This window comes from Rhea americana, unplaced genomic scaffold (assembly GCF_003343005.1).
Source record: "Rhea americana isolate MKP2758 unplaced genomic scaffold, rheAme1 scaffold_110, whole genome shotgun sequence".
Classification (NCBI taxonomy): Eukaryota; Metazoa; Chordata; class Aves; order Rheiformes; family Rheidae; genus Rhea; species Rhea americana.
This window is the reverse complement of record NW_028185151.1, coordinates 993,876-1,016,448: the sequence shown is the minus strand read 5'-3', so window position 1 is coordinate 1,016,448 and position 22,573 is coordinate 993,876. Positions and strand designations below refer to the sequence as shown.

Below are 22,573 nucleotides of genomic sequence, written 5' to 3'. Positions count from 1 at the left end.
TGCTATACTTGTAATGGAAATGGTGCTCTGGGCATGTTCTACTCCCCACCTGGGTCACAAGGGATTACTTTCAGCCTGGTTTCCCAAAGAATCAAAGCTTATGTGGTCAGATTGTGTACATGTGCAATTTCCACACCCTTTCCACCACATTTAGAAACACGGGACTCTCTCTGGCCCAGTCASTCCTATTGGCACAAGGGCAATAGTCACAAAGTCATTTAATTCTTACAAGCTTTGTGAGAACAGGTGTCCAGAGAAGGGGGGAATCCTACCAGGTCATCAGCAGATCACACGGGCATTCATCCGTGAGGTGGAAGTACACAGGAACTGCTCAGAACTGTTGCTATTCCAGTATTTGCTTCCATGAAAAATTAACTCAGTGTATCTTCATATATCAGACACCAGTAAGACTCAGCTTATGATGAAAATGTTTTTTAAGATGCATCGAAAGTAGCAACATGCTTTAGCCATGATTTGGCACCATCTTTTAGATGAGTTCACATTTCAGTGCATTTTGTTATCAGCAGTGTAAGAGAACACTGCACCCAGAACTTGCTGAGCGAAAAAAATATGAGMGCTCCAATTTAAATTTGCTGACTTTCATTAGTTTGATACCAATGAATAAACTATTGAATCAATTCTCAAAGGTATATGGCAACCTTTGGGAATGATATGGGCAAAGCCCTTGGTGCATTAAARAATACATGGATTATGTTAATGGGAATTGGCCAAGCAAAAAAATTAGTCAGGGAAATAGCACACCTAAGAAAGTTAAATTATCAAGATTAYATTTTCAGGGATATGAACTTCCTCAGCACCAAACCATGACACTACTAYTATATTTTTTTCCGTCTCTATATCTTATCAGTGTGAAACAGGAGTTGTAAAATACAGACTATTCAACTACGAGACATAATAGAAAAATTAGTTCAAACCAGGCCTTTCTATGAAGTAAGAGATGAGAATGATTGACTATATTCCTAACATTGGTTTTAATCCTGAATTTCACTACCAGGGAATTTTTTTTCTTGCCTTTAAATGCACTTTTAATCCTCCCCTCACAAGGTCTTTAYGTCTTTTAAATGCCTTTTCAACAAGTTCAAAGCAAAATTTCATTTTGATTGGCTAACTGTGGTCTGCTTCAAGTCACAGGACATGACACAGAGCTAGGCACAACTTTTATAACCGAATCCATAGTTCAGTTAATTAACTAGATTTTGAAAGAATACCTTAGATTTACTAGGAGGGCACTAGACAAAGTGAAACAGTTCCTGTTTCCCTATGAATATATTTATTCCATGAAACAAAATATTCTTAACGGAGAGGCCAAACAAACATAGCCAGAGTTCTCCTCGGTCAATGACTGAAAGCAAACTAAAAATGTCACTAAAGGTAACCAGATAAATATATAAATGAAACAATACAGTAAGTATGCTTTTCTTCAAGGACAGCAAATTATAGCATTATTTTTATGATGAAAACACAGGAAAAGACTTCAGTATCAGTTTTCAAAAAGCYGTTTAGAATATATGAACATAACTCAGCGGAAGATGTGTGAATATATGCAACTTTGAAGTGACACTGCCCCGCTAAAAGCGTTTCTTCTGAGCAAGAGAAGAGATTATTTTACGGGGCTGCCTTTGCCCACYTTCCACATTTATCAATTAAAATAAACTCAGAGAAAACACACTGTTCTTCAGGTCCACACTGAAGTACTGCCATACGAAGCAACGGAGATACTTCAGGAAAACTTGTCTTTAGCGATGCTGGCAAAGCCAAGATTTATATCACTACGGAAAGAAACTTGCTCCCGATTTCCCCGTTCCTTCTGACTCCCCAGGCACTCGGGCGCACGGGGCTGTTACGGCACGGAAAGGCTCATACGCAACTACCACCAGGGCTCGTGCTCTCGCAAACACTGCTTTGTGATCAGTGGACAGAATATGGCTAAGTAAAAAGTAATTTTCTCATAAGCTAGGTGAATTACTTCCGCATTTTGTTATTACTATCCAGTTCATTCATGATGGAAGAGACCACTGCTCTCCCATCTGTCACTCCRTATTTCTGCAGTATCTTAGGGTATTTCAGATCCTTTTAAGACTCTCCCTTGCCTCAAATCCTAGCACTATATGCTTATGGTACATAAATATTTGTTCATGTGAATAAATTTAATTCAAACATTTMATTTTGTCAGGTGAACACAAGAAAGATAATGCTGATGTACTTTTCACAGAAGCCAGCTCACCGTTTGAACTTCCTGTTTTTATTAAGCTTAGCTCACTTGATGAAAACATTAACCAATCTTGAGATGTACATTTTACTTTCCAGTTTTTCCAGAAAACATTTTGTTGCCACCACCTTGTTAGAGGCATCAGCTTTTAATTGGAACAAGTTTTAAATTGAAAGAAATAATTGAAAAGATGATGCCGATGTGCCGCAGCAGTACTTCAAATGCCTGCCTGCTTGAATCTCCAAGTTGTTCTTATGCTGAATATCAATACAGAATTAGAAGCAGACACTGCGAGCCGTGCTGGGTCTCCGCGGCACACTGCCCAGCATCTGTAGGGTCCTGGCTTCTTTATGCCACTGCAGTCTGTCAAACAACTCTAACGTTGACATGATCAAGCAACCGAAAGGAATGACTACAAATACAGTCCAAGCAAGAGACAGCAATAAGCAGAACAGCTAAATCCTCATTTGAAGATGAAGCAGTGTTTCTGAGCGAACAGTATGTGATTAACCTGCTGTATATGGGGTCAATATGATTTGTTCTCACAGCTATGCAGTCATCTTAGCCCTGGGCCTCGCTTGCTATTAAAAATGCTGGCCTTCCTCAAATCAACTCTCTCCCATGCCTATCCTACAGTCTGGGCTCTTACCTATGAAAATTAACTATTGTGTCTTGATTTACATGCAAAAAAAAAAAAAAAAAACAGGAAAAGTCTACATCACTGATGCTTGGAAACAATTTGTTAGCATAACAGATAGTTTAACTGTAGGTGCTTTCTAGTACTCAATCTGCCTATCTGCTGCCTACAGTGTTCAAGCTGCTAAAAAGGAGATCCTCAAACACACAAACAGAAGAAAAGGCACTACTTATTTGTCTAAATTCTGCGTATTGCTAGAACAGTACTGTCTTGGCCTAATACAAAAGAACAGTAATAGCCCATTACATCTCCGGACAATCAAGTGGTTCAAAATACTGGGACAGTACTGGCTCTGGTTCACGCATTTAACAGAAACTCCCCCACATTACATTTTGTTAGTTCCAAAGCAAGCTACCATGAAACCTTTGCTTGGAGGGACAAGCCTCTTACCTTTCGTAGCTATTCGAACGCACTGAGTTTTCGTTTCCTGTTGAGAAGGGAAAATTAAAGAAAATACAGTCAGACCATGTTTGTTTTTCTCCCCCTTCCCATTTCACAAATCAGTCCTAGAACTGGGGGCAATTGAACAAAGCAGCTCAAGGTCTGGGGCTTACTAGTGAGGAAAGCTGAGTAATTTTGCCTTGACAAAAGCTGTAAGCTGGATGATACCTTTCTAGACATTGATCTGTACTATCCAGGATAATGAAGGGGAGAAAAGGTGCAGGACATTCCAGACACAGCAAAATTGTAGGTAGCTCAAATCAAATGGAAATTATGCCCATTCGAACACAGAGAAAGGGTGCAGTGGAGAAAAGGGGAGAATTAGGGATCCTATTTATTCCATGGCACTGAAATTCTGCGCCAGCATCGACCTCAAGCAGCGCCATGCCCCAAAGAAGATACATTTGTTCAGCACTGCGTCCAAACTAATTTGTCCTGCTGCGTCCAGACCGTCCTGAATGGAGCCACCCCAAGCGCGTCCGCAACGCGCTCCCCAGCGCAGCCAGGTTTGGCACTAGCTTAGAACCAGCTCAGGTAGCTCCTCACACGTGACATAGTTAATCTACAGCCTATATAATCTCCCCAGGAAAAATGACTGTAGTGCACTTTGAAAGATCGAAAGACAATTTTTGTATGTTTTCCTTCCCCCTCCGCCACAGGTTTGGGCAGCAAGTGAAACAAATCAACAAATAGAGAAACAATTTCATTATGCACAGTGGGGGCAACTTGAAAAAAGAGGTTCAGGCACAAATGGGCTTTCTGATCTTTTTGCACAATGTGTAATCGTTTTAAAGGCAAACAGGAATCGCATAAGGTTGCGTGAGAGGATGCAGCTGCTGCTGTATTAGATCATTCTAAACAATATTAGCATGTAATTAGAAAATTGATAATGACAGTTTCACTCTATAAAATGTGCTTCTAATCCTTCCAGCCCCCAAGCATTGCCTCCCCAGATACATTTCCTGGGATCTCTCTCCTCTTGAAGATTTCTGAATAATAATTCAAATACGTCTATGGTGTTTTGTAAACACAGTACGTAAAGAATATGCAAAGCTGTGAGTTGAGACTTAACATAAATATTCCATGAAGATGGATCTTTCAACCTAAACAAAAGCCCTGCAACATTTACCACGATAATCTTACCTAACTAGCACCCTCCTCAGTTATTGGATTTACTTGCCCACTTCTGTTTAAAATGTCTGTGAAGATCATACTCTAACCCTCATCCCAATCCCAACAGATTATTTCACAGAACACACTTTACTTCCCCTTGAATATTTCAATGATCACACTGGCTTACAGTCAAGCCCATGCTTAAATATTCTGTAGCTCAGAGGCTGGCTCACAACTGCTATATCCACGTCCTCGCAGACGGCTGTGCAAAACTCCTCCCGGCACAACCTTCCCCGAAGCCTCCCTGGAAGCAGAAATCTGATCCAAAGTTTTGAATCACACCAGAGAGAAACGTTTTAGATTAAAACTCTTCCACAAACTGCAATCAAGTTAAAGATAAAAATATTTCGTTCTTCTCTCACCTTTTACTTATCTGTCAAATGTAAAAGGCAAAACAAAGATCTATTCTTGTGTTTAATATTTTTCATTTTGCTCCCCTCTATCTCCCCCCTCCCCGCATTTGTTTCTTGCTGAATGAAACATCTATTTCTGTACAATTTAGTCTGCAGGAAGCCAGCAAAAGCAAAAGGAATTACAGGTAGAAAGCGAGGGAAATATGATCGAGTATCTGACAGCTGCCTTTTATTTTCCTTTGTTTCATGCAGGTCTGCAGGTAAGAACTAGAAATAGGAAATAGTCTCTCCCATTCGATAAAGTCCCCAGTGTTCAAGCAACTCCAGTATACAGTTTCATTTGTTACTGCTTTTTTGCCCATTGTTATTGGAGGCATGTGCAATTTTCATAACCATAGGTATAAGGTGAGATTATATTCAAAGGGCTCAATGGCAAAGCCATTTTTTAGCTATGATTTGTTTAGTCACAGCAGAAATCCAAATATAAGGATAAAAATGGCTTCTATTTCTTTCAGATGGCTCTGGTGAGTATCACCTGCTATCAATCTATCTGTGTATCAGGCAGCTCCTTTCTAACCTGCCTGGATACTTCATACAGGGACTCTTATAGACATAATAGGGCAATTTCCTTCAGTTATCTAAAATATACATGTAAAATTTACATTTTTAAATATCTCAAATTCCTGTGCCTGCCACCTTTTCTCCCCTCACAGATCACTCACCCATTTTTCATTTACAAGAGAAAAAATGGTTCAAGGGCAGCAGCACGGGGCTTGCAGAGCCACCTTGTTTTTCACCCCTGGAGCCCACTGCGGTATTTAACTTCCTGCAGTTTTTTTTCCCTGCCATATACATACAGAGTCAGCGGCGCTACTCAAGCACACAGTTAAAAACGAAATACTAAGGAGGTAATGAAGGTGAGTGACAGCCACACCTGCGTTGCGCAGCAGTAGCACGGTGCTGAAGCAGACCTTTTTGTAAAGACTCTCTCAAACGCACTGTGGGCCTGGGGTTACTTTTGCTCAATGATTTTTTTTCTTTTTTTTTTTTTTTTTTTTGATGATTGGATCAATTCAAAAAAGAAGTTATAACGGCTTATTAGCCTGCCGAGCAGCCCCTGTTCTGTTTATCCTGCCGTAATTTCATCTTCTGAAGTGTGCAAGTACTGAGAATCGGGGAAAGGATTGTGGATGTTATTTAGTGAGGAGGCAGAATCACAACACCGGAATTATTTCAGCGCTGTAAAAGACTATTACTATGAGATGCATTAAATTCTCATCTAGTAACAGTTACTATGATACAGGAGTAGTGTGAAATATGAATGGCACGCTGCCACGTTGTTCCCGTGCAGAAGCCAGCGCAGGGGTTAGCACGCTGCTCTTGCCAGCACCGACTGTGCCTAATTCTGACAGTCCTAATTGTCACCACAGGCATGTCTGACTYCGTCCAGGAGAAAGCGACGGGCTGACGCTTACCTTCTCAACGCTGCTCATGGCCTGGAAATAGATGTTGTAGCCTTTCCGAGGAGCCAGCGGCGGGTTCCAGAAACCCTGGTAAGTCCTGTTGTCACCCACGGTGAAAGGGGCTGGTTCGGGCAGGTTTCCAGGGGGCAGTTCAGCAGCAAAATAGTACGGCGATCCTCCGCTAACAGCAGTTTGGTAAGTGACAGGGACTTGGTAGCACTCCATCGCACCTGTTTCTCGCTTTGTCCGGTGTGGGTGCAGCTCCTCAACAACAATCTGGTAGGCACTACCGGAACAGAGGAAAAGGAGGTCTGTAAGGTCACCCRTTACGGCCAACTCTCAGGTCCCATAAAAACATTAACCCAACTGCTTTGTGTAAACTGCGAAGAAAAAGACGCAGAGAAGGTGGTCTGAAGTATAGCAGAGCTATTAATTTAGACGTGGGAAAGCAGCAGCACCCATTTTTTCCTGGAACAACAGCATGAGCCAAAACCTCCTAACAACAATTTGGACTTTTTTTTTTTTTTCCTTTAAAGAAACCTAGGAATGAATCTGACTTTAAATTACAACAGATTAAACTCTTTGCTAATCGGAAGCATCTGAAKGTAGCATTTTCCTTTGATATTAGAGAAACCTCAGCTTCAAGGCCCAACATAATGACTGCCTCGAGGCTGCGCTTGAAGCACCAATTTGCAGTTGTCATATCATTAGAGACAGAACATGCTGACAGGCTTCTCCACCTCTTGACCTTGCTGTGGCTTCTATCTTGGCTCAAAGCTAGGCAGATCCAAAGTACAAGTGACATGCTGTAATGCAAGCACAGATGGACAGAAATCTGTCCACTCCACCAAAATAGACTGCCTCATTCCTCTACAGTTGTCAATGATAAAATGTTACAAATTGCTGAAGCAGATGGCATTCGGACTATTAAAACACCATCCTAAGCCTCCCCTCTCCCCCCATACCTATCTTGAAATGGTCCACAGCTTGGTCACTTTTCAAAATCACCTTCTCAAAATAGAAGGGGTAATTATAATTTCTTTTGCTCCTTCAGGGGAACTACATAACCGCGCTATGTTACCAACTCATTACCAGCTTTCACTGCTCTGCAGAACATACATACTGAGAACAGGAGGGAATTTTTCAGTTTATAAGGAAAGAACCTCCCCCCCCTTCACCCCAGATCTTTTCAGGTTTTAGAAAAAGTATGTATGTGTATGTACACACAYACACAATTTCTCATTTATATGCAGATATATTGGAGGACATTATCAAAACAATCACCTTGTTACCAGGATTAGTAGGAAAATATGCATGCAGACAAGACCTGGAGCWATTCAATTAAATTGACAGAACTGCCTGTTTTGGTTTTGTTTTAAAGCTTTCTAAACAGAAAAAGTAAAATTGACCAAAGTTCTGGAAGTGTCACTGCATTGCTGCAGGGAGCCCTACAGGCAAAGGCAAAGACAGTCCTTCTATCAGAACTTATGGGGCAGCGTTAAATTATTTTGTCAATTTTCTCTGTTACTCCTGTTCCAGAAAACCTAATAACTGCAGTGGCAGAGATGAAGTATGATTCTGAGGAATGGAAGAAAGGACATAAGAAAAAAAAGAAAAAAAAAATGAAAAAAGATTCTGGTCTCACTTCTTTCTCAGGCTGAAAGAGGAGGTTAGCATTACCCTTTCCTACCAACTAAAAAATTAAGGAGAAAAGTGTCAAAAGTGTCTTCCCTTCAAAAGTGTCCAAGAGGAATTCCACAAAGTCACCTCAATTTTGTAACTCTAGGAAAAAAGAAGAATGTTAAAAAAAAATAATAATGACTTAGTTCCAGAGATCTCTGGTTCTCATAAACTGTCTGAGAGCTGAGCTGGGCCATAAATCATCTTCTGCGGTAACCTCTATGTATTAACTACGTCCAGTTAATGTAGCCTGCAACAACAAATCACTTCCGCATGACCCTTGTGTACCCAGAATCTTTCTTTATGCTTCAAAAATTAATGTACTAGTAAAAAACATAAAAGCATCAATATTCTACAAACCTGACAGGATGTAATATACAAAAAAAATTTTTTTTTTTCTTTCTAATGTTCCAAGGCAAGAAATTACAACTGGTGTGCCAGAGACAGCCTGCCCTGGAACCACACAGGGTTAAAATCACAGCTCCTGGACTGGGCAACCAACCAATTTAGTGTACTGGGAATGCAGACATTGTGTTTTTACTCCATCTATTCTGCAGTCTTTTTCTTGTGAGCTGCCAAAGGACTCRGATTGACACAAATTCTACTCTCTGAAGTGCCAGGGGAGCAGGAAACTTGTCATCTGCAATACCCTGCCAACTTACAAGAATAAAGCCTGCAGGGAGAGCGGAAGGACAGTGCAATAGTCACACGCGTCTGAGGCAAGCATCCCCTGGAATATCCTGGTTTGTCATTCAGCTCAAAAGCTGAGATTTAGCACAGTTTCAAAATCAATCCTTTTTTCCCCCATTTTATAGGGTAGGGGTATCTTTTTTTTTAATGGGGCRTATCTCTTTAAAGACTGAAACAAACCAAAAATAAAAGATGAAGCCCATGAGAAAAATTAAATATTAGGTAAGTATCTTTGAAAATATTGCAGCATTTTATGAATCTGACATAAATTGTAAATTTTCAGCAGGAGATCTCAGTAAAATGTGAATGTTTTGAAAATTTTTCAAACGGAGTAACTTCCATAATTTAAACGAGATCTCATAAAAAAAAAAGAAAGAAAAAAAAAACAACTTCCAAAATAATGCCTTTTGGTGCCTAAAATTGAAAACACTACAAAATGTGAAAAATGCAAAATAARTGTGCCTATTTTAGATATCTGCAGCTATATAATTATTTTTAGTGRAGGAAAATAGCATTCTTCCTAAATAAATTTTATGCTCCATAATGAGCAAAGAAAGAGAAAATCTTCAAAGTCTCCAAGTAGTCATTTTTTAATTTTTCATGTAAAATGTTAAATAAAAGTAACATCTACTCTCTTTGGAAAGGGGCTCTGGCAGTATTTTTCATGCACCGTTATTTGCTAACAAGCATATAGGAATACAATCATTTACATAAGGGGACCTTTGCGATGCCATCTGCTTAAATCCATTTACTAACACCATAGGGGTTCCAAAGCAACACTGTTACCATACCTACACATAACAGTGTTAGGATAAGGATACTCTAGTGTAAGAGAATGCGAAAAAAGAAGCCAAAGTTCTTGCAGTTCACCAAAAGGAGGAACAAATGAGAGAGAAAGAAAAAGGGAGGGGTGGAAAACCTGGATGACAATATTCCTTTTCCCAGATGACTATAAAAAAATCTTGAACTATTTTAAAGAGTAATACAAGTTTCAGGACCTGTTACATAAGTCGTTGTGAACATAAACTCTGAACAGTTGTCTAAGACTGCCAGGAAAGTGGAGAAAGTGTTGAAGAGTTAGGAGCTCTTGAGTTGAGATTTGGCATGAATAAATTACTTTTCTGATGTCAAAATGTTTTTCTTTACTTAGGAGAACCTGAACAGGACTTCTCTATTGACCAAAATGATCAAGAACAATCTAAGAGGCCCCTGCCAACAAATCTTAACCMCTTCTTTTCACCCCTCTCTAAAAACCCAGACTCTCAAGTGGAGACTGCAGTGGTGAACACAAATTGTTCATCCTTTAGCCTTATTCTGACCAGGCTTTATACCAGATTTCTTTCTACACGTCCAGCAAAGATGCAGCACCTTCTCCTTTGACATGTGCCAGACCAACCAACAACCCAAGTTACAAGCTGAACTCCTGGAGGTCCAACTGACAACTACGTTTTAGTTTCTCTCTCCTATGATTCCCATAATTAGACTTGCTGTAAAATGAAAACAGACTGAATTTACATATACTGAGGTATAGGAAACACATTCCCAAATGGATAAAAAAAAAAGAAAAAAAAATACTCTTATTTTTAAAAAGTTGCCTAAACTGATTCTGAAACAAGTTCTTCRTATTTTGCATATAAATTTAGAATTCGAAAGCAGAATGCATGAAAGATTGTTTTGCTGGTGCTCCACTGGGATGCTTTAGAAAAACTGCAGTGACAAATCATGTCTTCAAATGAATCACTGAAGCACCGCTGATGCCCCTGACTGGGATCTACTCCACTAGATTGATAGTGGCGCAGCACATGCTTCACGATGAGCCACCAGCTCAGCCTCCCTTTGCATTTCTCATTTGTAATTTGGTTTGAAACTTCAGGAGGTCATAAAGAAAACCACAGATTACAAAATAACATTTGACAGGCAAAATATGATTATCGTCAGGTTTACAATGGTGATGACAATGGCATGGAGTGTCTTAAAGAAGCGATTGACAGTCACCCATAGGTTTCACTTAGGTTAAGGAACATCTGTTTCCTGGGGGCTGTCTTGATGCAGAGGTACAATAAAACCTGATTACAGTATAATTCTGTTTGTAAAAGCAAAATAGTATAAAAGACTATAAGCTTTCTGTTTGTCTGGTTTAATATGGGCCTACTGCTATGAGACAAAGTGATCTTTTAACCTTCTACAGCTTGCGGTATTAGAGGATGGGGTACAAACAAACCCCCTTCAATAAGCCAGCCTCTTCAGTTTGATGTTAGAGACCAAGATCTGAGTCCCTTCTCTGCTTGATCACAGTAGCAGGCAAGGAGATGTGTTTCTTCCCACCTGCCTAGTAGCATTCATTAAGATGGCAAGACAGGCTTCTTGTGGAAATGCTACTGCAGTGTGACTGGAGTAAAGTTTCGCTAAAACCGGCATAAAGTTCAGTGAAACCCAYTGAATCAATTCAGAATTTCAGTGGGCTACATTTCATACCCCCATTGAAATGCTGCTGAAATGTAATGGGTTGCAGTATCCATAACGTCATCAAAGGGGACAAGATAATGTCCTGTGCATTCCCTGGAGAATACTCCTCCTTTGGAACAAGGAATAAAACAGCTGCAAATCACGGGCTGGATTTTCAGAATCTTTCTGGATTAAGGTCATTATTTAAACTGAAAACCAATCCAAACCATGAATGGTGGTCATAAAAGTGATGACATTGGCTAGCTTGCTTTTGCACTGCTTCAGTCAGATAAAGAGCTCGCAATGTAAGCTACAGGTTTTAATTTCTTTATTCCATAATTACTTTTGAAGTTTGTGTAGAGAGAGAGAGATGACATTATTTTGATGAGGACAGGAAAGGTTCACCAAGCTTTGATGCACATCAGTTAAACTTCAGATCTGAAAACCAACCTTTTTATTTGGGGATTTGGCTACACTTTTACAGTAACCAGCACACTATATGGGTTAACAACATTTGGCAATATTCTAAAAGAGAAAACTTTCATGCTGCTATTTTCATTTAAGTATGTAAAATGTATATATAAACTGTAATTTTGTACAGTATCTGCCTGTGGTATATCATATCAGTCTTCACTATACATTGTTGCTGAGAAACAACGAAAAAAATCTTTCCTGGCTGGCTTTGCACCTGGGGCACTTGGTATGAGTATATGAAGTTCACAGGCCACTAATGTAGAGTTGTGTATTAAGTATTACTCTCCCTCACTTTTATACTAAAGTCAATTCTTACATCCTTGGCAAGGAATACATCAATCTCTTTTTCCTCTTAGTGTATCATATATTTAGCTTTACTATTTTGTTTAAATTCTCTTTATTGAGCATAGGTCAGTATAGAGCCAATTAAATATCATGTGCTATTATTATTTCATCACCATCACGTTATTCCTGAGCAGTAACGATCAAAAAGTCAGTGAAAGAAGTTCTATTATTTTTTTCCAACCAACTGATAATAAGTATTTATAAAAAACAATGTTTTACTGAATACAGTGTATTTTATATATAAAATGAATGTGACTGTAAGACTAGCAACTGAGGAGGACCATAATGCAACTCTGGTTTTAATTCTGGCTCTTTCTCTGCACACAGTGATCCCCTTTCCACATATTATATGTCTGAACAGCACCTCCATCACATCAAGCATTCAGAAGTTCATGGCCACCACGACAGTCTCTGGATTGCCCACGGTGCCTCTAATTTAACACAGAGCTGTCCACTCTCCAATCTAATTTAGTTCTAAAACTAGCTGCAATTCATTATAGTATTTGTTTTAAGAATAAAACTCAGCTCTCTGGTTTTGGTGAAGGGCTTATTTCCTTGGTCTCCTGATGTTAGTATGTTAATGGAATCTCTTAGGAATTAATTAAAGCGGAAAGAAGTGAGACAGGAAGAAAGATGCATGCCTCTGACAACATACTCAAAACAACAGTTATTAATAATCTATCAAACTCTCTCTATTAAATTATCAGTTAGTGGTTAATTCATAGGTCCTTTCTACTGCTTCCCTAGGTCGCAATGACAAAGTCAGGCTATACAACTGAGGAGGAGGCTGTAAGGAACATTYTGAGAGCCTAAATGTGGGGTGTCGTGGTGCAGGTCTGCTCTGCAGTCAGTAACTTGCTGGCAAGTACAACGGGGCGGCACCGGAGCTCACTGTGCTAGGTACATGCAAGTGTCTAGCCACATCTCATCCTTCCACCAGCCCGTGAGAGAAATCCCCGGGGCAGAAACCTGGGAYGTGCGATTAACCCTCCTCGGGGGCAGCCACGGGACCAAAGGCAGGAAACCACTGCTCCCCGCACACATTCGCTGCACTCCAGCGCGTGCAGAAAAGATCTGCACGCACCACCCTCAGCAGATCCCAGTCRCGGCTGGAGGCTACCAGATCAGCCCCCTCAGGGAACCAGGCACAAAAACGTAGTATTTGAGTAGTGAGTTTAAGCAGCTGCATAACTTGGGAGCACTTTCAGATCACAGGTCTGGTTACTACTGTATCACCTCCACATAAACTCTATTTTAGGATTCTAAGTCCTGTASTGAATGCAATCATTTTAGCATTCTTCCCACCAAAAAAAGGATCTTAGGTTTCCTCTCAGGCAATCTTTCAGAAACTAACGATGTATGGGCTTACAATTTTATTTATGAATATAACAACTCAGTATCTCCTATAGAGGGATGAATCTGGATGATCACTTAACAAGGGATAAAAATAAATAACTTGGTCCTATCAATCATAAGGATCTCTCAAGGGAAACCTCCTTATGCTCCACTTTGAGTGCCTCTGTACCTAGGCACCTGAAATACTGAAATGTTGACCTATGAAACAATGTAGGGTGAGCGTACAGAAATGACTATGGGTATGTGACTCAATCCTATGATATCCAGGGAAAACATGTTAATAAAATGAGAGTTGAGGAACAGTTTATTTTCCTGTACTTTTAGGGCTTGGGCACATTACTCAACATCAGCTGAGCCATAACAACTGACTTACATAACACAGGATGAAATGCATTAGCCTGTATTTCTCTGAAGTGTCACAAGGCTAAGAGCATGAAAATGTTCCAATACTCTGTGGTTAATGAACCCCCAATTAGTCCATCCTGTGGCGGAATCTTCCTGATGCAGCAGTATCGGTAAAACACAAATGGAATCAAACAACATCACAAAAATTTTGATATAGATTATTCTTTGCAAACAGAATTATATTATCTCTCAATAGAGAGCAGAAAGGGAAAGACCCCTCAAAGTTAACATAAATGAAACATTTAAACATGATTATGGGATGCACCAAATAAAATTTAATAGCTTGCTATGTGATTTCTAATAAGAAGCACTCCGAGAGAAGAAAGGTCAAATAGTTTGTATTCCTGACTATTATTCCCCCATTTCCTCAAAGCTTCCAATTTTCCAATCATACATATATGCTATAAAATAGCTGATTTGAAGTACTGCAGAGGAAGTGTTATTTTCAAATCCACTTTCTGACAAATACCTTTAACCTCGTATTTCAGAGACACCAAGAGAAAGTAAAATGAAATGATAATGGATAGGAGGYGGTCCTGGGGCCCTTACATTAAGCAGGACAGCCAGCCAGATGACTCAAGTCATGAATATCTTTAAAAACCATAGAGAATATTCTCTTATTAATTACAGGTCTATTGGTAGACTCAGTCTAGGTAAGTAAAACAACAGCAATGTCAAAGGAATGTTGCTTGGAAATGAACAGCTTTATTAGCTGCTAAGCAACATATGATCAAATACAGAATCTCTTCCTGCATTTTTTACCTGATAGGAGCACCTTTGGCCTGTGCTGGTCTCAACAGTACCGTAATTGTGGTAGCAGTTTCATTGAGGGATGCRTCGATGCCTTCATAATCCGGTAAAGTGGGAGCTGGTTAATGGTGAGTGGGAAGGAAAAGAATGAGAAATCAGTGAAAACATTTTGAATTTTCATGAGATTTTGGTTGTTCACGGAATTGTACAAAGCCATGATCTTCACTAGCTATATGAGTCTTTTTAACGATTTTCCAGGCAGGCACAGTCTTTCAGTAGTGCATAGCTGGGACTTCACAAGCAATTGATAACCCTTATCCCTAACTACTCCCACTCAAATCATTACACTTATTCAGTTAGACAGGGTTATTCAAGAAGGATAGGAACGGAGGGAGGAAACTCGAAACTATAAAATCCCATTTTTGCCTCTCTCTCTGGGTACCTCTCAAGCAAGTATGTCTTCAAGAGCAACCTCTATTTCCTCCATTTTGGATTCTCCAACAATTTAGCAGCCTTTAACATCTCCTTTTAGCTCTCAAGAGAGACCAGACCAATACTAACTAGACTGCAGGAGAACTAGGCAGTAACAGATGTGAATCTGTGGATTAAAACTAGATGGGTGAATCTGCTCCCAGGCCCATTTCTCCTTCCTGCTCTAACCATGGACAACTGATCCATTCACGAACCAGTTTCTGAACCACTGCAGTTTTCAGCCCAGCGTGTTAAAAAATAAAATAAAATCAAAGCCAAATTAGAAGTAGTTCAGGAACTAATTCACTAATGGAAAGGCTGTTAGGCCTTCAGGGCAGCAATATTTGTTCTGGGCTGGATGGCTGGGGTAGGCGATAGCTTCAGTCACCGAATTTTAATCCACCTCCACAAGCCTGTCACAGACCTTACTGGTAATGCTGTTGCTAATGGCAGCTCTAGTGTAAGGAAAGAAAGAGGATTTTCTGTGATTCTGAAAATAATAGATTTCTGTTGAATACTGATTTTCAAAAAGTTGAAAACTAACTGCATTTTTTTAACATGCAGATGTACCCTTATTAAATGATATCAGTGTATTTTAAAATGAATTATCACATTAAAGATGTTTACTAGCAGGATATCAATCATTTAAGTCACAATAATTTTAAGATAATATATCAAAAGAAGAACAATGGAAGGTTAAAAGCAGTGTTTCATTAGTCCCAGATCCCAGACACACAAAAATATTGCTCTTTTCTTASAGAATCTTATTATTTATTGAATTTTCACTTATAAATTACTATTTACCCCATGATCACTGGGATCATGGTAATCACTTGTAAGTTTGGTTGAAAGGAATCTCTTCATTCCTCATTGAAATAAAGAATTTCTGAAACACTTACATTGCTTTGTAAAAAGTATCAGTTGTGCGGAGCAATACTAGACAACAGTTTTGCATAAAGGAAGATAAAAAAATAACAGGGTGAAATTCAGACAGGAAGAATGTCATAGCCCTCTTTTAAGCTTTCCTAATAATTGTATTTTACCAACTAGTATGGCCCCTTATTGTGCCTGGGAAATGCAGCAGACTGGATTCTAGAAAAATATATCAAATCCCTAAAATTTCTGGTTGGAAAGAGAGGACATATCTAAGGAAACCTCAACACGTTGAATAATCCAAACATGTGAAGGTGCTTATTTCTCAAAATAGTGATACATCTGGGCAATAGACATATTATCAAGATACTACACAGAGTTACACTGTTTTCCCCTACAAAGAGGGTCAACTTCATAATTAGATGACATGTACACATGTAYGCCATTAATTGGACTTTCCTCAAGAGCTTGTGATCTAGAATTTGCTGTGAAGAAACAGAAAGACCTGACAAAAATCAGAGTAATATACTAGATTTCAAAATAGTCTAATAGCTCAGTGAAAAGAAATGCTCGGTTTTTAGGTTTTTTTTTTGTTTTGTTTTGTTTTTGGGTTTTGTGTGTGTGTGTGTGTGTATGTGGAATTAATTGAGAGAAGAAAAACTAATTGGCCATGATAGGCCATGATGGAATTCCACAAATTGTTCCAGGCAGCTACAACTGTAGATTTTAACTTGCTGCACAGTTCAATTCAGAAAGCTGTGCATTCAGTTTTCTCACATTTTGATTTATGTGGATGTTTTTGAAAACTGGGTAAGTTGACCGGGTGAGCAGGGTTTCCCACTGAAATGCTAGATATACTCCAACACAGTACTAATCTCTCTTTCTAGAAAAATTTAAGTCTCATTATTGTAGGTAATAAGGGAAATAGCATACTTTGTGCTATTTCACTTTTTTAAATGACTTCCTTCTCCACTCTCTGCTAAGTTCTGGAGTCGTCCTGTCTCTCTGTCAGATCAGCAGTCTCTCTAGATATGGCATTGACTTATCTACTGCTATCAAATACAGAAGATACCAGCTTATTCTTTGAGAATACAGAAATTTAACAAAATAAAAATACTAACACGTTCCACATGACTTTCTTTTTTTTCCCTAGAATTTTCAGTACATTTGTGTGCAGCATCAATCTTGATGCACAAATGTACACATTGCTTTGTAAAAAGTATCAGTTGTGCAGAATGACACTAGACAGCTGTATAGCATAAAGCAAGAAGAGTGAGTAAATAAATTCTGTTACAGCTGTTTGCTGTTAAGTGGTGTCACTCTGAGTAAGTCAGTTAATTTTCTGCATCTCACTTTACTAATCTGCAAAACAAACATAGTATTTAGTAGCTTATGGAGTGCTATAAGGCTCAGTTAGTTAAAGTTTGTAAAGCCCTTTTAAATCTTTGGATGAAAACATAGTATAATACAAAATCAAACATTCAAAAACTGTGGGTGTATAGTTTCCACCTGATGCAAGAGTTTATCCCAGAATTTATACTACTGTTAGGAAAATGCACCCAAAAACATTTTCACTAATGTTAAAATTGCTTTCAGAATATGACAGGCTTTTTCTAAAATCACCTGATTTTTCAAGTCTTACCAGAAAAGTTTGTAAAACCAGTGAACATTCTCCCCATCTCCCAGCTTTATATATTTCCTTTATTTATTTATTTACCTGAAATGTTGGTTGTTACATTGATTGTGGTGGCTGGTCCAAACCCTTTGACAGTGCTTGCACGGATAAAGAACTGGTAAGTAGTACCAGGGTGCAAGTGTGAGAAGACATGGTGTGTACTGTTCCAGAGCTTTGACACGGTTTGTGGAGGTCCTGCAACTGGAACTGCAGGATCAAATGACCGTATACTGCTATAGCTGACCTGTGAAAATGAAAGTTCCTCAAATTTTGTTGCAGTTTTTGGCACAATGATTAAGTTTGTTAAGATGGAAAGGACAGAAAAGTCGTATGTTCACCAAGTTTCACAACTATCTTGGGGATACCAAGAGAACTTGGTATGTATTACTGTATAGTCCGCTTCACTTGTGAGGGCATACACATACTCCTCCTATTTTCTCTTTCCTCCTGATTTTAGTTCATATATAGAAATTTTTAGTGTAGCGTTTAAGTTAGCCCCTGCCCCAATCCTCCCAACCTCCACCAAAAACCCTTTATTTTTCACTTCCTGTAATACCTTGCCCTCGTGTTCTAATAATCRTGCTTAAATGCTGTCCAAAACAGTCTAGTGTCAGTTGGTTTGTCTTTTTCCTGTAAGTCACTGCTACACAAAATTATTCTGTTTCCTTAAAAAAGGAGTGATAGAGAGGATGGTGATTGCTCCTCAATCTGTTCATTTTAAAAATGTTTCCTGTGAGTCTCCTGCACAGGTCCCCAGAAGGCTCACACACTAAATACACTTTAAATAGAATACATATGCAGGTTTCCTTCAAGACTGATATCTGAATATCTCGCAATGCTTAAAAATGTAATAATCATCTTACTTTTTGTGTAATCTTCTCTTCCAACAAGCAAGTTCCACAGATCATGGCTGTCTTGGCTTTGGAAGGATGTATACTAATAATATAGGCTTTTAAAATGAGCAACTCACATGTGGGTAGCAACATCCGATACACTCCGATGCTAAAGCTACTTTACAAGTCAGCCAACAATGTCTGCATTGTAATTATGAATTTTGAAATCTTAGTCACTAGGGAATTCCAGTCCTCTCTAAATGGTAGTAGCATATAACAGCTGCTTACAGAGCAGAGGCCTACCATCAGCCACCCTTCTTCTCCCATTCCCAGCTCTACCCCATGCTCTTGGGCAGTTACCTCGTACTGAGTAATGATGCCATTCGGATCCACGGGTTCCTTCCAGTTGAGGAAGATCTTATCTTCAAAAGGAGTTCCCTTCACTGACTTGGCAGGGATGGGGCCTGGCACTACAAACAAAACAAAACTTTAGTAAAATAGGAAATTCAAGAGACAGACCTACTAAAGAGATGGCAGACCATCCTATGAAAACCAAAAGCCAACATGGAGCAATTCTTATTAACATCCAGTCACATGTAAAAGAGGGGGGTAGAGAGTATGAAAATGCACTTCAAAGAGGATTTTGTCATTCACAGAGCAGACAGAGCAAGAAGTTGGAATGCTATCCCCAAATATGGTTTTCAAAGACCTTATGCAAAGTCAAAGTGTCTTGTAATACTGCCGGGGGAAATAGTTCAAGCTAGATTCTGACTTCAGGTGTTCAGGGAACATCACTGAATTCAGTAATAAGCACATCTAAGGACATGGACTACATGGTTTTAAAATCCTTTTAAAAAGGAAAATCAAAGGTCAGGACAGCATATGTTATACACCATCTTCCAAATGAGAGAGATGCTCACAAAACAGTTTTCAGCCACATCACCTTATGATCCATTGTATTAAAAAGAAATCTTTGTTTAAAAAGGGGGCTGGGAGTGGGGAAAGCGCAGCAGCTCAGCTGCCACTTCTTTCAAGGACTAAAACGTTCATGCGGCAGAAGGATCAAAACTGCTTACTTCAAACCTTTCCAATAAAAGATATTTTCAAAGCTTTGAACTGAACCATATTAAGATGACCCTACTTTCTTATTGTAATGTAACCAATGTCCCTGCTGTAATAAAAAGTTTAAAATGTCATCTCAGGCCCCTTTGCCTGAGTGATTCACAGTACCTGGTAATCTCGTCAACACCAGATGYGAGCACTTTGCTATCTCCTGTTTCAGCTTACAAAATATTTCTCCCTATACATRTGGTTCCTTTTTAACCACAGAAACTCGCCTAGATTTGGAGACATACATTTTGAAAGAGAGGGATAAGGCTAAGCGCATTTCCAGAAAATAACTAACAAAACCAACACAACAAATCCCTTCCCCCAAAAGCCAAACTTGTCAAACCTGCAGTCTTTCAACCTGTCACCTCTATTTAAATATGAGGATATATATTTCTCTTCCCTTCTTAATTAGTTTATTTTCTTCAATGCAACATTCACTGAGCCTCACACATGACATTTCCTGTATAATAATTTTCAAAGCATATTGAAGATTTACACAGACTAAAAATAAATTAAAAATTACTGGATGAAAGGAAGTGGAAGGCACTGTATTAGCAGCACCAAGGATTGAGCGGTCTGTCCCAGTAGTAGGATTTATTTCCATCTGCAAGAAACTATAAATGATGAGCTGACCCCTGGTACAAGCAACGTAATTTGGTACATTAATAACAAATTCATGGAGTCAAAGAAGCCCACAAATAAACAGATGAGAGCTTCATAGAAACTGTTTGTCCATCTGTTAAGCAAAGACTTAGGAGAAGTTAACTAAAATCATACAGTACTGTTTTGCTTCAGCGCACTGAYGCAGAGCGGGTAGTGGGTAAGGGCTGATAAGCCACGACAGCCCCTCTGTGCTGTCTGCCGCCTTCACAGCTTTGCTGGAGGCATCGCTTTGTTTTCCGTGGGAACGCCCTACCGTTTTCCTCTCTGCGTCATGAACACACTMCGATGCATGGGCGTTTTCCCCAGAGGATGGGTACACGTTTGCGTGTGCACGCACGCGTCTGYGTGTGAGAGCACATGATGGCACTGGGGCATGCACACAGAACAAGGAATTCGCTATTAAAGCATGTTAAAGCATTTGAAGTAAAAAGAAAAYAGACCCAATTCTCAAAAACCCGCAAAAACACTCTGTGTTGCTTTCTATTCAGCTAAAACTGGGTGGAGGGCTGTGTAGGGCTTTGGGTTGCGTGAAGGCTGTATTTCTGTTTCAATCTCCCAGTGGGGGAAGCCTACAGGCTCATCGCATCACACGACCGTGTTCTYTTCTCCTGCGCTATAAAATTCTTTGCTTGTGGCAGCAGCAATGTTAAACTGACTGGAACTACATGATCCCGCTTAGTTTCATGCTTCTCTTCCCACTGGCATAAGAAGGGCACAAGAACAAAAGCCAGCACRGCAACGATCATCTTGCTGGCAATTCTGGGAAAAACAAGGTCAGAAYGCGAAGGAGAGCAAGTGCCCAGAAACAGAGAACAGTAATTACCACACACCTCACCACAACCCACAAATTCATCCAAAAATGAAGCTTGGGATCAACTGCAACTATTCAAGAGTCCTGTTGGAATTACAAACAAAACTCCAAATGCCTAGAAAAGGGAATGAAAAGTTTTATTTTGAAGGACATATTTTGGTGGGTCTGAAATTATCTCCTCCCTTCCATTTTCCAGTTCAACTGAAGTAAAATGCCTTTTATTGCACAGTTTCAGCAAAGGGACAAAGGGAAGGGAGGAAAGAGAGAAAAAGAAGTAAAGGAATTTCCTCGCAGAACACAGTGTCTGTGGGCAAGTGCACAAACTCATCGGTTAGGTTAGTTCGAGTAACACACACACTGACACATTTGTGATTTTATCATAGAACGTCTTAGTCCTCAGGGCCCGTATTAGACATAGAAATAATAAGAAAAAAGAGTTAAAGTATTAAACAAAAGAAAACTAACCAAACCTCTAGGCAACATTAATTTGAAAACTCAAAATGCATCTTTCCACTTAGGCAGCCACTTTCCCGTCTGTTCCCTAAGACTCTTGGAGGGACCCTAAGGTCTTAGGAAAAACTTCAAGCTGCTTCTTTCAAAAGCAGCGTTAAAAGCCTTCCCTTTTATATAATATTTAGCAAGCACTCAGGTGACACGCAGTTAGGTAAATGTTATCTTTCTGTTGCTAACAGCTTTCAGAAGCCTCATCACAAACAGCCCAAAAGATGAAATAGCTTTTCTAGAAGCTCATACACGCCTGTCCCAAGCCCCGAGAGCTCACTACCGTACTTCTTAGCTGCCTTGTCAGCTCCCACTTTCCAAGCAAGCTCTCGCTTCGCCCTTCGTAGCTATGAATAGGAAATACTAAATTAAACCACGAAAGACTCCTGCAAGTGTATATTAAAGCGAAGTAGATTACTTAAGATTCCCTACGAATGGCCAGTTTCCAGAGTAATTTAAAAAACGTAAGTAGCTTTTACAGGAGTTGGAATCTCAAATTTGGCCTCTGAACCATTTCTTTAAAAAGATTCTGGTCCCATTGATTTTCTTTCCACCTATCGATCTTACGAAGCGTGGCTTTCAGCAACACTAACAGGGCATGTTCTTGCTTCGATATACATTATTCTATGTTAAACTTCCAGCAAGTCAAGATTTACACATACCTAAAGAAGTGAAATCAGTTAGGCAGTTTTAACCGGATGATGATTTTCACAGGAGACCTGTAGCTTAAGCAAGAAATGTTTTTTCCTAAAGAAATATATATATGTGTGTGTATGAGATGTAAGACACATACAGAAGTAACATAAAACAAATTCAAAGGGAATTTCAGCAAGGATTTATAGTGAAAACATCACAAGCTCTTCTTTCAGGATTTACATGCATCTCCAGGGCCCTTTTAATGAAGCTATATATTTGTATCGTGAATAGCTGATAATCTTTTCTTCTATGTGCAGGTAGTATGGCAAACTTTTACAAATATTAGGCATAATAAAATCACAATCCATCAATCTKACATTAGACCAATTCATTTTAGAGCAATAAATTTTTGCATTAAATTATGTCACAGCCACAAATAAATTGTTATTCATAAATAGTGTCAGTTAAACCATGTTCTGCACCAACTTAACAGGGAAT

At 39.3% G+C, this 22,573-nt stretch overlaps 1 protein-coding gene and 1 long non-coding RNA gene across 2 annotated transcripts in view; one reads left to right on the top strand and one right to left on the bottom strand.

Annotated features, from left to right (window-relative positions):
• Positions 1-22,573, bottom strand: part of PTPRK (protein tyrosine phosphatase receptor type K) — a 431,918-nt gene that overhangs the window by 68,298 nt on the left and 341,047 nt on the right. Inside the window, exons 10-14 of the mRNA XM_085314395.1 lie at positions 18,715-18,824; positions 17,564-17,765; positions 14,515-14,620; positions 6,370-6,643; positions 3,318-3,354 (exon numbers count right to left, since the gene is read on the bottom strand). Coding sequence (XP_085170521.1) covers positions 3,318-3,354; positions 6,370-6,643; positions 14,515-14,620; positions 17,564-17,765; positions 18,715-18,824 — 729 coding nt within the window. The remainder of the gene's footprint in view (positions 1-3,317; positions 3,355-6,369; positions 6,644-14,514; positions 14,621-17,563; positions 17,766-18,714; positions 18,825-22,573) is intronic.
• LOC146600985 (uncharacterized) lies at positions 7,919-10,302 on the top strand. The gene is made up of 2 exons (XR_014896936.1): positions 7,919-8,026; positions 9,878-10,302. It is a non-coding gene; the product is annotated as an uncharacterized LOC146600985 (long non-coding RNA).